The sequence below is a fragment of the Pseudochaenichthys georgianus genome, chromosome 17 (assembly GCF_902827115.2).
Source record: "Pseudochaenichthys georgianus chromosome 17, fPseGeo1.2, whole genome shotgun sequence".
NCBI classification, from domain to species: Eukaryota; Metazoa; Chordata; class Actinopteri; order Perciformes; family Channichthyidae; genus Pseudochaenichthys; species Pseudochaenichthys georgianus.
The window spans coordinates 19,544,229-19,561,529 of record NC_047519.1 but is presented as its reverse complement, the minus strand read 5'-3'; the positions used below and the strand labels follow the sequence as shown (position 1 = coordinate 19,561,529).

General features: G+C 40.3%; 1 protein-coding gene across 1 annotated transcript; it reads left to right on the top strand.

The window, feature by feature from the left end:
• The first annotated feature begins 7,897 nt into the window (after positions 1–7,897).
• Positions 7,898–13,162, top strand: LOC117462084 (cortexin-1). The gene is made up of 2 exons (XM_034104154.2): positions 7,898–8,013; positions 10,807–13,162. Exon 2 carries the CDS (start codon positions 11,466–11,468, stop codon positions 11,739–11,741), a length of 276 nt encoding a protein of 91 aa, XP_033960045.1. The 5' UTR covers positions 7,898–8,013; positions 10,807–11,465; the 3' UTR covers positions 11,742–13,162.
• The last annotated feature ends 4,139 nt before the right edge of the window (positions 13,163–17,301 follow it).

Sequence of the window (17,301 nt, the reverse complement as noted above, 5' to 3'; positions counted from 1 at the left end):
GACCCCAGTGGGCAGCCTGCTGGAGCACTGCTCTGTGTGATTTGATTACCAGGCCCTTCAGGACAGTGTGACAATGCATGTACCATTAATTAAACCTACAGAGAGACATCATGCCTCTGATGTGTACGGACTGCAATCTATGCCAGTGTTTGTACAGTTTTAATTGTGTCAATGAATTACTTCTCAGTCAGAGTCTGGAGCTGAGCCACAGGTGCAGTCAGGTTGCTCCAATAGTTTTGTTCCACGTCTTGAGCGTGAACTTTTTTGAAATTCATAAAAACCTGCAATGCAGTGTGATCTAAGTTTGAACAGAATTATATAATACAACCGACAGTAAGACGACTTTCACCGCTAGGTCGTACTTTTATACATCAGTCAACATCTTGCTCTTAAACATGATCTTAGTTCCAGTATCACCTGCAGTTTACAGTGTAATTATCACTAAATGTAAAAAAAAAATCTGATACCAAGTGAGCTGTGTGATATGTTAGGTACCATCTCTCTGTTATTCAAGTGGCAGGAGTAGTAGTAATGATGTACCTTTCGTCAAAAAAGTGACAGGTAGTGTGACAGGTCACACCTCTCCCTACTTATGCAAATGAGCTAAGTCCCATTGGTCAATGAGCTAAGTCCGTCTCCCATGTCCCGCCTCCCATTCTTTGATGTGTGTTATCAGGTAGGTGTGAAATGCCCCCCTGTGTAGTGCATTTGTTGTTTAGTTCTTTGATGTGTTGATTAAGGCAGTCTCTTTGAAGTTATGTTGTCTGGCCCCTGTCCCCTCACACCCCTTTGTAGTCTAGTCCTTTGATGTGTGTTATAACAGGTAGGTGTGAAAAGCCCCCCTGTGTAGTGCCTTTTGTTGTCTAATTCTTTGATGTGTTGATTAAGGCAGACTCTTTGAAGTTATGTTGTCTGGCCCCTGCCCCTCAGAGCCCTTTGTTGTCTAATCTAATTAGCCTTTGATGTTTGCCCTTTGATGTGAGGTGCTATAACAGGCAGGTGTGATTTTACACTGGTGAAAGCCTTTGATGTTAATAGGGTTAATAACCCTAACCCTAACCCTATCTTATACATCATCTCCCGCTAACCGACTGCTGCGAATGTGTTGAACAAATACCAAAAGCAATGTCAAAAAACAGAGCATACAATGAGAGCACATGATACACTTTAAATGGTTCGTTTACAATACTATTACTATATATGAAAGCAACAAAATAAAACACATTTTCATTTTGTAATGGTTGTTTAATTGAAAAAACACAACATTCAACACATTTTCATAAAAAACACATTACATTTTACCAAGTTAATGTCGTAGTGCATACAAGGTAATAGACTTAACGATTTGCACTGCTGCTTCTCTCCGCGTTTCATTGACAGTGATCGGTTTATCGTTCAATTCACACAGCCCAAGAAGATGTTTAGGGGTCTCTTGGAAGTATACGAATGCATTTTCTTTTCTGCTAATTGTCGTTTGCGATCTTGGCGAGTGGTATGAGATATACTGTTTCTATAAAGGTTATCTATAATACCATCTTTTAAAGAAAGATATTCTTCATATGTCATGTTATCATGGTCCTCTTTTGTCCTAAAGACCTTACATGGATATGATATAGAGGAGAGCTCTTCTTCGGGAAGATCCTCTCCCCTACTTTGTAACATCCAGTCATTAAGCCCATATCCGTTATCCTGGTGATAATAAGGGCAGGCTACATCAGACTTGGTTTTTCTCAGATCCATGGCTAGTTTTCAACGGTCGTCCTTAGTTTTATATGATTTGCTGAGTGGGTGGGACTTATTGCGTTGAGTGGGAGGCCTCATCTGTAGAAAGTACTCTGTTTTATTAGATTTCGTAAAGCATCTGACTATTAATGGCAGTTTGTGATTTTGAGGCTATTTCAGTGAAAAACAAGGCTGTTTTGAACATTTGACAGATTTATGCTTAATTCTCTCAGAAATTTACTGAAAAATACACTTTTGTGTTTAAAAAGCTGAAAAAGTAGATAATGAAGTACTTTGTGTCAGTAGATTTCGTTAAGATTCTGACTCTTAATGGCAGTTTGTGATTTTGAGGCTATGTCAGTGAAACAAAAGGCTGTTTTGAACATTTGACAGATGTATGCTTAAATTCTCTCAAGAAGGTTACCGAAAGATACACTTTTCTTTTTAAAAAAGCTGACCACTACCATGAAAGTACTCTGTTTGAGGAGATTTCGTTAGGATTCTGACTCTTAATGGCAGTTTGTCATTTTGAGGGTATTTCAGTGAAACAAGGCTGTTTTGAACATTTGACAGATTTATGCTTAATTCTCTCAGAAAGTTACTGAAAAATACACTTTTGTGTATAAAAGCTGAAAAGTAGATAATGAAGTACTTTGTTTGAGGAGATTTCGTTAGGATTCTGACTCTTAATGGTCCTCTCTAAATTAGATTCAGGGTTTGTTTTAAATGATTTGTGCTTTGTGTGTACAGACACACAGAAAACACTGAAAAACACAACAAGAAGGACTGTAATACACATGTATCAGACACGCTCCCCTTGCTATAATGATGACAACAGTTTTTAAATGTAAAAAAACACTTTTTCTTTATTTTTCACACACAAAATCAATAGTTAGACTGATTGTAGCATCCCCAGGACCGTCTCCAGCTTAGAATTCCCCATATTACTGGAGATATCGTGATGGAGTTTTTTCACTTCAGTCAAAATATTCACGTGTATGCTGTTTTCAACACACAGATGCATTACATCTACAAACAGAGCATACAATGAGAGCACATGATACACTTTTGATGTTTGTTTCATTTCTGAGGTAATGTTACAGAATGTTTCGGAAAATGAAGATTCCAGGACAACTTTAAATGTTTCGTTTACAATCGTTTCCCAATGACCCGGAATAGTACTGCCAGAACGAACGATATCCAAAATGTCTTCCAGTTTACAAACTTCAGCCATTCTTTTTACACAGGGGTCACTACTCGTTCTGTTTTTACATTACATTACATTACATTGCATTTAGCTGACGCTTTTATCCAAAGCGACTTACAATAAGTACATTCAATCGTCCCCATCACCACACTTATTAAAAGGGTAATGACTACATTCTGATCTATATATACAGAGAGTTTTGCATAGTAGTTTCCCATTTTTATTTTTACTTAAAGAAAAAAGTCAATGTATCGAACAAATCCCTGGCTTCTTCTCCATCCAACTGCTGGTTGTTAGTCTTCTTCTTCTCCATCCAACTCGGCATGGATCTTTTCAAGTCTCTCCTTGAGGCGTCTGCAATTTTTGAGATTGTGAAGAAAAGCCTCCGAAGCGCCTTGGATCCTCCAATCATCCGTGAAAATGTCTTTATCAATAAGAGTCTGGTCGATCTCAGTAATGAAGTCGGTGAGCCATAGTCTTTTCATTAACGCGTTGTAATTGTTTCTGAAGTAAAAATCAGACATGTCATTCAGAAAATCGTGTTGCCTCTGGCCGGGGTGACTGACTCGGCACCCGTTGCATATTTCTTCTCTGTACCGATGTATCACCCTCTCCACAATATCAACACCGCTTTCACTGTGTCCATAAACAGAGACGTTTTGGCCTAAGGAGCAAAATCAGCAGCATTAGTATTGCAAGATTCGGGTTTCCCAAATGGTGGTGATGATGGTAGTCCAGTAGTCTGTTCCTGTAGTATTTACAAAGCTGCATTTAGATGTTTTAGGCTTTCAAATGAAATGTAATCTGCATATTATGTTCCCTGAGTAAGTTACAGCTATTTATTCCATATTATCCTAGGCGTTTTTCACTGAAAAATGCCTAGGATAATATGGAATAATTAAAACGAATTGTATTTCCATATTTAAATGACTGATCATGTTTCTTCTGTCAAAAATCGCTAAGCGGTCCGCCAGACAAAATAAATGCTATGGCTTATTCCGTAGTGTAACGCCGTTTTGACATGTTGGTTTGAATTTGTCTTGGGGTGTGTGTATATGTATGTATGTGTATGTGTGTGACTGTATCTAGATATCTCATGTTGTATTTATTTCTCTTACACTGGCAAAATTACTCTTCTTTTGTATTACTCTCTCGTCTCTGTTTGTTTATCTCCCGCCACCAAAAACATACACAGCAACCTATGTTGATTGGTCGAGAGGATGGTAGGGGAGGGTACTTAGTCTAAAACCTTTGCTGTTTGGCTCAGACGGAGGGGCCGCGTGGGTCTCCCTGACGAATCAAGGCTCTACAATGTGATGACGTTGCCCAGATCACGTCGGAGCCTCTGAATCCCGGAAGGACATAGTGATACCAGCGAAAAGCCTAGAATCGCCGCTTTACCTCACTTTTTAAATCAGATGGATAGGATTAGCGGTTAAAAAGTTATTAAGCATTTTAGAACGCTACCCCTTTGAAGCCGCGGGCGGCTCGCTCGGTCTTTAAGGGTTAAAGTATCTTAGTAGCAGAAAATAACTAAAATATGTAAGGTTATCAGAAAAGAAAAAACCTTGTTTAACTGAACAAGTGTTGCATACGCCAAAGTGTGTCTAAAAGTATCTTAGTACCATAAGAAAAAAGAGAAGAAAGCGTTGATGTCAGCAAAAACTGGATTGTTCCACTGAAATAATAAATAAATAATTTCAAAAAGTATGTATTCAGATACAAATATTTTGTTAGACTATTAAGTCCAAGATGGTTACATTTAACCCCTAACCCATTTGTATGTTTGTTTTCCTAATAAAGCCAGAGTCACCTGAATTAATTTTGTCTCCATACCTTTTATTTTTTACATTTTGTAACTATCTTTAAACATTTGTAGAGAACAAACACTGTGGTTAAAATGAGTGTCTTTATGACGTCTCTCACACCGTTGTTTTTTTTCACAAAATTCATTTTTAAACACATCATCTTGATACAGAGATAACACATGTTCGTAAGACAACCCCGACACTCTTTTTACATAGGTAGAATACACAATGTTTTTCTTTGAGGGGTCCTTAGTTTAAAATGATCTGGTGAGGAGGGTGTGACTTGTTATGTTGAGTGGGAGGCGGAGTCCTCTGTAAAGGTGAGATTCTTTTTCACCATTATAATGTCCATCGATGTCTGACTCTGTTTAAAAAGTTCTTTAAGCTTTGTAGCTTTTTCATCAATCATTTTCAGCCAAGCAGTCAGAGGCACCCGCACAGATGTCTGACAAACTCCACATGTCGAGTTAAAATACTCCAAAGCAAAATCATCAGAGGGGTCCTTCCCCAGCGTTTCCAAATGGCTTGCACGGTAATACCATCGCCCCGATGGTCCGCTTTTAGTTTCCCAGACGGTGCTTGTCAGGACTCTTCTCACTTCTGGCAGCGGGGAAATAACTCTTTCTTCCTCCACATTGAGGGGCGGCGGTGGAAATTCTTCTTTGATCTCGCATGCTGTCTGTGTTTCTTTGCTTTTCTTTGCAAATATCTTGTACACCGCTGGTTCCACTATGGTTTCTTGATGCACTACAGTGGTTGCGTGGAGATCTCTGGAAGACACCAGAGTTAACACAGCCCAATCTGTTGAGGTCAGTGTCGCTTTAACACTGCGGGGTCCATACGTTTCTCCATTCTTCAGATTGTAGAAATGCAGTTCATTCGTCATATAGTTGAATACATAACCCCAAACATCGCCATTTTTCAGAGTCCATTCTTCATGAAGTTCTTCGGCTGGAGGTGTCTGAACCTGGCCCAGATACTGCGTTCGTTTCTTAATTGGTGCTCCTAACGGGTGGCGGTGCGTTGTCACAGGCGTCTCGCAGATTAAACCCATATATATGCTTCTCTTGACCATTTTTCTTTTTTGAAAAGTGACTTGGTGAGTGGAAATGACTGGCCTGTTATTTAGTTTGAGCGTATTTATTTTCATCTATTTCCATCCGCTTACTTTTAAATGTTCTGGTAAGGAGGGCGGGACATGTTATGTTGAGTGGAGGCGGAGCCTTGTACCAGCTGGGGGCTTCATGGAGTGAAATGGAGCAGAAACACATTCTTTATGGGTACAGCAAAATTCTAATATTATCCGCATCTTTTGCCCCTCACAGAGTGAGACTCTGAGCCTGCATTGATCTCCAGTAGACAGAAAAAAGCCTTGTATGTTTTTGTAAATGACTATTTTAATTTACCCTCAGACTGCTGATTCAGTATTTTAGTGTTTACAGCTTTTCTTTTGTTCTGATCAGCCCCACTGGAGCCGCCATGGAGTGAATGGAGCAGAAACACATTTTTAAAAGAAAACTTCTCTTTGTTGCCTACAACAACATCTAATATTACACCAATACAACCTCGTACAGCTTCATATTGGGTTTCCTTATAGTGGTGTAAAGTAATTATAAAAAAGACAAAGATCATGTTTTTAAAATTGTTTTATTATTTCCCTTCTTCAGAGAGACTTTCTTATAGTTAAATACAAGTAATTATACATTAGTTCACAATCCTACAACTAAAGAGAACATCCTTAGTTATCACTATTAAAACCTAAATAAGATCTTTTAAATGAATATGAATACCCTCTTTGCAAACAGATACTTCCTTGTAGTTAACAGTTTCACAAAAAACTTTAAAAGAAACATCCTTAGCCAGTACAAATCATTTAAAACAAACCCTGAATCAAATCTAGAGAGGGCAATAACGTTTTTTAAGTGTCTTAGTGAGTGTCTTAATTAACATATAGATTAACATCCCATGCTTATCTCAAATCCTCACATCAAGGGGCAACTCCAATGTGTGTGTGTGTGTGTGTGTGTGTGTGTGTGTGTGTGTGTGTGTGTGTGTGTGTGTGTGTGTGTGTGTGTGTGTGTGTGTGTGTGTGTGTGTGTGTGTGTGTGTGTGTGTCAGACAGTCTCACGCATAACTTCAAAGAGACACCTAGATTAACATTAAAGGCTTTCACCAGTGTGAAATCACACCTGCCTGTTATAGCACCTCACATCAAAGGGCAAACATCAAAGGATAATTAGATTAGACAACAAAGGGCTCTGAGGGGCAGGGGCCAGACAACATAACTTCAAAGAGTCTGCCTTAATCAACACATCAAAGAATTAGACAACAAAAGGCACTACACAGGGGGGCTTTTCACACCTACCTGTTATAACACACATCAAAGGACTAGACTACAAAAGGGGTGTGAGGGGACAGGGGCCAGACAACATAACTTCAAAGAGACTTCCCTAATCAACACATCAAAGAACTAAACAACAAAGGCACTACACAGGGGGGCATTTCACACCTACCTGATAACACACATCAAAGAATGGGAGGCAGGACATGGGAGACGGACTTAGCTCATTGACCAATGGGAGACGGACTTAGCTCATTTGCATAAGTAGGGAGAGGTGTGACCTGTCACACTACCTGTCACTTTTTTGACGAAAGGTACATCATTACTACTGGCAGGGGTGGGGGCTTGTTGAAATAGGCCTCCTCAAACCAAACAAGGTTGCAAAACTTTCACATTTTCCGAAATTGACAGAGGATGTCTAATCATTTTTTTTTTTAAATAAATCTTTAGTTAGAACTCCAATGTATAGTTATTATGATAAACGAATCACAGGAATAACGTTACATTCAAATCAAGTCAATGAGTCAACTAGGAGGCCTAATTTTCAACAAACAAAACAATTATTTGTAATAGGATTAATACAAGTGGTGAATGATATTGGCTGTGTGGCCCCGGGTCCTCAGTGTCCATATCCTCTGCACTGGTGTTAGATAATGCTGAAGCCACTCATGCCTCCGGGCGCTTCACTCATCCAGATGGACAGATTATGTGTGCAGGGACAGTGCGGGGCGGGCAGGAAGGGGGGTGGGGGACGGTTCTCACATTGAGCGCACTTAAAGCTCCTGACAAAACAGAGTTCAGACCTGAAGCTCCCGCGTGCAGGCTGAGAGCTCGGAGCTGTCCTCGGCGCTGAACATCTGCTGCTGGATCGACATCTTCATCATCTTCATCACTCCGTGTTTCTCATTACCGGTCCTCACCTGCGGCAACAGGAAGTAAGTTCTCTAATCTGATCGTCCTCCAGTTTGTCATTGTGTGAACTGTTAGTAGGCAGTGTGAGGATGTTATTGTCATGCGAGGATTACTTTATGAATCACGTGTTTACAAATTTGCAGGCTATAACTTAGTGCTGTTGTGTAACTTCGTGTTGGAACAATGTTATCATCGGTGGTTTTTGCCCTTCTGTGAAAAATCATTGGACTTTTTTTTACAAAGGGACAAGTGTGAAACATCGCGATAAAACAAGGAATGTTAATTTCAAACTACTTTCCAAACCATTGAGCTTTCTTGCATTGATTGATAAAGGACCAACATGTTACATTTGGTAAAAAAGCAAGTCTTCACAATATAAAGGAACATTATTCCCTGCATGGTGTTTATCTTATTAAATCTAGGCTGAACACTTTTCTTTTTGCTGCTGCTTTTAATTGAACAATTCATATCTTAAACTGCACTGTAACTTATTCATGTATTTTTTCTTTGAATGTTTATTTTGTTATCTTTGCTTTTTAATGACTGTTTTTAAATGCCATTTTCTTAATGTTTTTCATTTTGTAAAGCACTTTGAATTGCCTTGTGTTGAAAGGTGCTATATAAATAAACGTGCCTTGCCTTATGTCCTACAAAAATACAATTTAGTAGCTTTAAGTTTCAGTTATTATTTAAAAATAGATAAACAAAGTAATCTACTTCTTACTTTGTTTGAACAGCAGTTAGACAGTAGTTTAAAATGTCTGAAATTAAATCTATGAACTGATTTATGTTGTGAAAATTGATTTTGAATAGAAGCTGTTTGATAAACATCAAACTACATAAAGTATTTTTTCTGTGATATACTGTAGCCTGAGATAGCTACCAGCGGGGATAAAAAAAAAAGGTAATAACAGTTTGTTTCATGAGGCCATTCATAACATTTCTTATATCATATGATCAAAACAACAGAGAACAGAGAGCTCCTGGCTTCATAGATATGTGGCTCTGTTCAGCCTGGCAGTCCTTCATTCGGGGTTGGCAGCATCATCTTACCCTTTTTATTTAAAGAAGTCCTTGACATTTTCAAAGCTGCTGTCATAATCCACAGGTACAAATGGGAGTTACCGGTATTAGAGCCCGCGGGACGACCATATGTCGCTGCATGAGCTCTGTCCACAGAATTCATCTGCATGGCTGTGTTCTTATATCCACCTTCTACTCTATTTTATTGACGTTTTTACATGTAAACTAACATTTCTCTTTCAATCAGGGGTCCAGAATAGCTAAAAGACGTTTTTTGTCCTGTATGTGTATCAAATGTGGTCCTTCACCACAGTGTGATATATCTGCTGCTTAGGAACCACAGAATGTCTTTGAATGAGGATCGATGAGGCATGAAATTGATGTTGTCCATTCTTTTATGTTCTTTAAAGCTGTATTTGCTTTTCTCCTCCATGTGACGGGGTGTCCATCCTCTAAGCCGGTGTTTGTATAACACGATGACCTTGGGTAATCTGCAGAGACCTTTTAAAACCCCATCTTTAAATGGACCCATATATCTGCTGAGCTTGCTTGTGCATAAGAACAACTTTGCAAGTTTGTGGTAGAAAAAAAAACGGTTTTGTTTTGACTTCCTGACTTGTGAAAAAGCTGGGTCGTGGGATAAAAAGTGTCGGATGGTGCTGAATTAATGTAACCCTCCCTACTATATATTCTGCCAATGTGGCATAAAGTAAACTGTCAAGTAGAGTTGCAGTGAGTAGCAAAAATGTGTCTCCTGTTGTGTTACTCTATGTAAAAGTAGATATTTTCATATTTTGTTTTTAACGGATCTAAGAGGAAAAGTAACTCAATAATCCAGTCTTGTCTTATTTTCGTTCATGTTTTCTGGCAGATGATAAAAAGCAGTCACATTATAATTCTATCGGGAAAGCAAGTTCTGCAGATATAGAAGTAGTTCAACAACATCTCATTACTGCACTACTATGTTCCCAGGTTTCATTAGCAGTGTTTTTCTGAGTGCTTTCCCCATACTGACTCGGACTAATGTGTTGTCCCGTGTAAACTTCATGCCTACTTCATGACTCTCTATTGACTACTGAGTCTTGTTCATTTAGCTTCCTTTTGTACACACAGTTGTCTGAACTGTCCGGCCCTCAAGCCATTTAATAATTGATACTGAGGCAGGCAGTTTCTTTCATTACATCTTTAAGACCCCTATTCAAGCTTTGCTTGGCCCTTATGTTCCATCATCCGGAGAGCAGGGGGAGCCATCAACGTGTCTTTGCGAGGATCAGCGGGGCGGTGAGCGGGGAGAAGAAGCCTCCTGGAATAGAATCTGCTGACTGGGGAGTGCACCTACTGCCGGAAACGTCTCTCCACTGCACAGCCCATTAAAGAGCCCAGGGAGTGTTGCTCTGCAGGAGTGCAGAAACTCTCTTGAGGGTTTCCTCCACATTATTTCATCAGTGTCTGATTTATTTATGTTGCACTAAGCAGTACCTGAGTTCAGGGGAGGTGTGCTGCTGCAGCCTTGTCTCAGTCATTTTTTAAACGAGAAAGATGATAAGGTTAGACAGGAAATGAAATAACTGCTTAAAAGTGAGACTGTTGCTGCTAGGTCTGGGTAAAGTGAAAACCCCTTATTCTGGGCGCTGAAAATAAACTAAGAATCTATAATCCTTGACATGCTTCAAAGCCCCTGTCAAGATCTGAAGCCCCTGAATCAATCAGTCTTTTCCCTCCGTTAAGCACTTCTCGACGCTGAAAACTCACTCACTCACGTTGCGTCTTATCTCTGTTTTCTTTCTCTTCAGGTATCTCGGTGAGTGAATCCCCAAATGAAGAAGTTCCTAGAGACGCAAGACATTAAGATAGAAGCTCTTTCAGTAAATCAACAACTTGCTGCAACACAGCCAAACCGTTTGAAGTGATTAAACAAGAAAACGCTCTCTGAAGCACCACACAGCGGATCATTTACAGCCTGCGAGCGCTTTGATTGATCTATGGAACATCTGCAGCCGCTCCATTTGTAATCACAGTATATGCACCTCTAAGGCTGCTATTGGAAGACATCACAAATATTGCCAAATAAACTGAGGACCTCGCAGATGATTTGATTTGAACAGTAACCTCAGCTTTCGTATTTGCTGCTTCTCTTGGGAGGAACAGACAGGACCAGTAAATCTAATTAGACCTCAGTGGGCATGCCTCAGCTTGCTGCTCGGCTCATCAGGGGGCTTATTAGTTTGCACTACTGATTTGCCGAGTGTTATCTCGACTGGAACAGTTTCTCCGCCCTCTGGTTTGTGGGAAACTCTGCGGTTAACCTCTGTCAGATTTCACAATGTGATCGCCCTCTAGGTTTAGGAATCACGAAGATGACCCTGCAGAGCCATGCTGCTCCTCATAGCTTCTGACCGCAAAATAACACAGTGAACGATTTAAACCTTCGAAGCATTGCCTTACTTTCAAGATGAGCGACTCAAGCTACTGGGTGGTGGACTATGAGATCACGTCTCCTGCTCCGCCCGGGTTCCCCAGGGGCCCCACGGTGCCGCAGCCCATGCCGGGGCACCCCGAGCAGGGGTCGGCCCTGTGCTTCGTCGGCCTCCTGGTGCTGCTGCTGCTCTTTCTCGTTGTTCGTTGCATCCGTATCCTATTGGACCCCTACAGCAGCATGCCCTCCTCCTCGTGGACGGACCACAAGGAGGGACTGGACAGAGGACAGTTTGATTACGCGCTGGTGTGAAGATGATCAGAAGATGGAGGAGAGGGATGAATTTGGAGATATGTAAAGGTACTTTAAAGTGATTTTTGATGGATGATAATTGTTTTGCGCCCTCCTATAAACCTCCGCTTCTGAAAAAGAATAAACTCCGGTTTGTTTGTTTGTTGTGTGATTGAGGAACTATAATGGAAGCTGAAAAGATGAGCATAACAAACCCTTGAAGCCCCAGTATCTCTGGAAGTATTATGTTCAGAGAGAAGAAGAGCAGACACACCAAAGGTCCTGCATTCATTTTCATTCATTCATTTTGTGTATTGTGTTACACTGAAGCTTTTACAGTACTACACCCTGCAGGAAGAGAGCGATCAGTATCGCCGTATTACATTATTCCTCCCATTTGTCATTCTTTAATTCTATAATGGTTTTTTTACAAATCCCAAGGCTGCATGATAAACAGCGAAAGAGGTCCTGATTGAATACAAGAGATACAATGAGTTTAGTGCAGACATTTACTTTGTTTTGACATAAGTAATGCCCACTGTTACAGACAATTTAAAGCAATATAGGCAGGCAATTTTACATGTGGATTAACTGTCCAAGTGTAAACATGGCAGTTTTGAACCTTTTTGGAGGTGCAGCTGAATCAACAATTAAGAAGATGTCATCGTTTTTCTGGAACTTGAAACCTCTTTTATGTATTTCTAAATGAGAACCATGCTAGAAATGGTGAGGCATTTGAACCACCTCTAGCATGATTCTCAGGTGAAATTATTTATAATTATCAAATGCTTCTATAATCTGAAGGAAAAGCTTAAATCACTTCTTGAAATGTAGCTTTGGGTATTTGTGTCTCTCTATGTTATTTAAAATGCACTGTGTCCTGAATTCCAATCATATCCTATTCCAAAAGCTGATGGCAATAATGTAACAGTTAATACAAAATATTTTATTTGGGGTTTTGCTCCTTCCTGTTCCCATCCCTTTAAGAAGCTTATGAGGCACATTGCGGAGGGTCACAGCGCTGACTCACTATGTGTCATATCAAGTTATGATTATGAAATGCATGTACACCAATTTCCAACCCCTAATCCCTTTTTTGCCTTTAGTCCCATCCACCAGCCAAATCTGTTGCACAGTGCCTGTAGGAATATGAGAAAGCTAATAACTATATCTTACTATTGTTAGTTTGTTACTGCTCCTCTTGCCACTTGTTTCGTTATTGTTTATTCCCTTGTTATACTGTAAAGTCTTCTCTTTATAAATAAAGTTTAGTATTGATATTTTACGGATTTGTCAAAAAAAAGACGTGTTTTATTATTTATGACCAAATGACTGTTAACCAATACCAAACGTTTGGATGTGGTCCCTCTTCCTGGATGTAGACTCTGGTAAAGAGGACAGGTTTTCCTTGTGTTTCTTTATAGTGGAATTTAGTTTTTTAAGGAAATAAAAAGCTTTTGTCTCGTCTTGCATTTTAGTAGGTTTCATCACTTGAAAGCCATACCGCACACACACACACACACACACACACACACACACACACACACACACACACACACACACACACACACACACACACACACACACACACACACACACACACACACACACACACACACACACACACACACACACACACACACACGTTTACTTACCCACATGCTGTCCACGCTACTGCCCTGCAATCAATAAAAGCAAGATTTAGAGCAAATTAAATCAATTGAATAATCAATTGGAGGATGCCCCCTCACAAACGTCAACCCTCATCACAGCACTGTTTGGATAAGAGTTACATAAGAGCAAATCAGTGGTAACATGTATCAAAACAGTGTCACAATAGGCAAGGCAAGGCAAGTTTATTTATATAGCACCTTTCAACACAAGTCAATTCAAGGTTCTTTACAAAAATGAAAGACATTCAGACAAAGGCATTTAAAAACAGTAAAAGATAATAAAAGAACCATTAAAAGAAAAAATACATGAATAAAAAGTTACAGTGCAGTTTAAGATATGAATAGTTCACACAGAAGTTCCACTTTACTGATGAACACAACGGCTCAGTTTCAATTGAAAGCAGCGACAAAAAGAAAAGTCTTCAGCCTGGATTTAAAAGTAGTCAGAGTTGCAGCGGACCTGCAGGTTTCTGGGAGTTTGTTCCAGATATTTGGAGCATAGTAACTGAACGCTGCTTTACCATGTTTAGTTCTGACTCTGGGGGCAGAAAGCCCAAAGCCTCAATAAATAAAATAGCAAAAGGATAAAGGTGAGAATCTTAGATAGTGCTTCTCCTGCCGAATCATTGGTTTAAAAAGTCAGATGTTTCACTTGTTACACAGTTTTAAAGTGCATTCCCTGAATGCATCTTCAATTGGGTTCCAGCTGGAGTCCTCCATATTTTATTTTTTGGCTTTATCCTTTGTGGTGTATATATGCCTGGTCGATGCTTCACTTTGTGGGAACTCACTTAGTTGAGGAAGTCTGACCTCTTCTGAATATTTTGAGAACTACAAGTGTGAGTCCATCGATCGGACATTGCTCAAAATTGCTTCTCAATGAGGAACATTTCTTTTGAATTATTTTGAATCTATATTTTCGGGTGTGTGGGTTTTAGAAAAGTTAATTACGCCTGGTGATAGAGGTGTAAGCACATACATTGTATTAAAAAAGATCAGTGTCAAAATAAGTGCACACTGCGTAAACAACTTTCAAAACTGAGTATGCTGACTGATGAATGATGAACTATATATGAAGATAACAGTCACACAGAGCATTCCTGCAAGATTTGATCTGATATTGTTGAATCGTTTTACTTATAAAGAGAAACAACATCTGAGGGTATTGTCATTAAATGTGGTAAATACATTAATGTAATTGTTATGAATTCACCTCTAGCTCAATCATCAGGTCATTATGTGCATTTTTCCAGCTTTATTCTGTGTGACTGGTGACATACTTATCTCATCTTATTCTCCTATAGTTTGTATTGTAGTCCAACATGAAATATGTAATTAAATAAGAGCAGAGTTTGTGTGCCCGTCCCCCGAGGCTATGCACACAATTGTATGTTTACCTTCAAACGGTCCTGGTTTGCTGCTATGAGTGTCATCAACTGCTTTCTTTCTCCCAGGACAGGTATATCGTGAGCATGACGTATAAGGGATTATAAGGAAACGGAATGAGATATACTTGGTATTTACCTAAACTTGTGTCAAGCATTTTTTTAACTATAGAGTACAACTTTGTGTGGAATACGGAAATGTAATCGGATATTATAACCAAGTTGGAGTTTCAGGCTCTGCACTTTCCCTCCTCACCTCATACCTCAAAGACCGCACCTACAGGGTTACTTGGAGAGGGTCGGAGTCCGACCCTTGTCAATTAACTACAGGGTCCCTCAGGGCTCTGTTCTCGGTCCCCTCCTCTTCTCCTTGTACACAAACTCGCTCGGATCTGTCATTAGCCCGCATGGTTTTTCATACCACTGCTACGCTGACGACATCCCAATTAATTATGTCCTTTCCCCGCTCAGAGACCCAGGTGGTCGCACGCATCTCTGCTTGTCTAGCTGACATCTCTCAGTGAATGTCTGCTCATCACCTCAAGCTCAACCTTGACAAGACTGAACTGCTTTTCCTTCCGGGAAAAGATTGTCCCACTCTTGACCTAACAATCAACATCGGCACCTCTGTTGTTTCCCCGACTCAGACTGCAAGGAATCTGGGTGTTATCCTAGATAACAACCTGTCCTTCACTGCAAACATCGCTGCTACAACCCGCTGCTGCAGATACACGCTTTACAACATCAGGAGGATACTTCCCCAGCTGACCCAGAAAGCCACGCAGGTTCTGGTCCAGGCTCTCGTCAGTTCACGCCTAGACTACTGCAACTCCCTCCTGGCTGGTCTACCTGCATGTGCCATCCGACCTCTGCAGCTCATCCAGAATGCAGCGGCTCATCTGGTCTTCAACCTTCCAACATTCTCCCACACCACGCCGCTCCTCCGCTCCCTCCACTGGCTTCCAGTAACTGCTAGAATCCACTTCAAGACAATGGTACTTGCGTACCATGCTGCGAATGGATCTGGCCCTTCCTACATCCAGGACATGGTTAAACTGTACACCCCAGCACGTGCACTCCGCTCTGCATCAACCAAACGGCTCGCTGCACCCTCGCTGCACCCTCGCTGCGAAGGGGACCCAAGTTCCCATCAGCAAAAACACGTGGATTTGCTATCCTGGCTCCAAAATGGTGGAATGAGCTCCCCATTGACATCCGGAAAGCAGATAGCTTACACAACTTCCGGCGCAGACTGAAAACTCATCTCTTTCGACTCCACTTCGAGCGATAGAACTATTAACAAAGCACTTATATACTAATAAAGGACTGGCTTATCTAAAGCCAGTTGAGTAGCACTTGAAATGTTTTTGCTCTATGAAACCTGATGTACTTATATGATTCTGTTTTCTTCAAGTTTGTATTTTGTTGGTCGAACGCACTTATTGTACGTCGCTTTGGATAAAAGCATCAGCTAAATGCAATGTAATGTAATGTAAAAGGTTTACTACATTTATGGCCCGTGGACCATTTTGAAAATGTGGACCACAATGAAAATAAATAGTTTTCCAATGGGAATTTTCTTTAGTACACATGTAAATAAGGTGCATTAGAAAATCATTTAAAAAATCATTAAAATTGATAGAGGTATATAACAAACGGAAGGATCCCCAAGAGAGAGGTCTAGGATAAGCCTGGCCTATGGCCATTTTGCAAAAGTGTCTCTTGGGCAAAACAAGCTGAGAGCCTGCAGTTAGCTGCCAGTATGGCCATAAGTAGCAATTACAGGTATATTCTAAACGTTTAAATGAAGCATAACAATAGCACCAGTTGAGGAGGAATGGTCAGATTTCGACTACCCATATCTTGAGACAGCTAACATAAGCTAACATTACCAGACCAAGTGAAGCAGAGTGTTTTATTATATTATGCTTTCACCTTTTACATTTCTATCGGGAAGATTATATTTGATTCTCCTCTCAAAATACAGTAGGCTGTCACTGCTGATGTGAATGTCTAACTTGTAGCAACTAGCAAGTCTTACTCAGTTGTTTTAAGTTTACAGCAACACCAGTTTTAGCCTAAACCATTAACGTTTTTGTTAGCCTCTATAAAAAGTCGCGTGCTAATGCCCACTGTTTTCTTTGTTGTGTTTGACCCGCGGCTGTGAGCAGGAGCCGCCTCTTTTGTCTCGCGTGCCACTCAACCATAAACTACATCAATATACAGAGAATACCGGAAGCCTTCAGAATAAAGGTTCACCTGAGATACTTTTACGTTACCGTAGATTGGCATATTCAAGTAATTTGAATATTTGATGTACTTATTCGGGAGAACGTGTTTTGGTAAACACAAACGGACTGCGTTTTCATTTTGTTGGCCTGAAAAACCGCAAGTATCTACGAGGTGCTCTTATTTTGAAACTAGTAGCAACTCCTCTTTGTTGTCCCTAACTTGACACCTGTCCCGTGAGGAGTGAACGGTTTCTATCTGCTGTGGTCGTTAGGGATACAGCGGTCTGGACGC

What these genes read in the sequence shown, in the direction of transcription:
- LOC117462084 (XM_034104154.2), top strand. Translation starts at nt 11,466, where the DNA reads ATGAGCGACTCAAGCTACTGGGTGGTGGACTATGAGATCACGTCTCCT.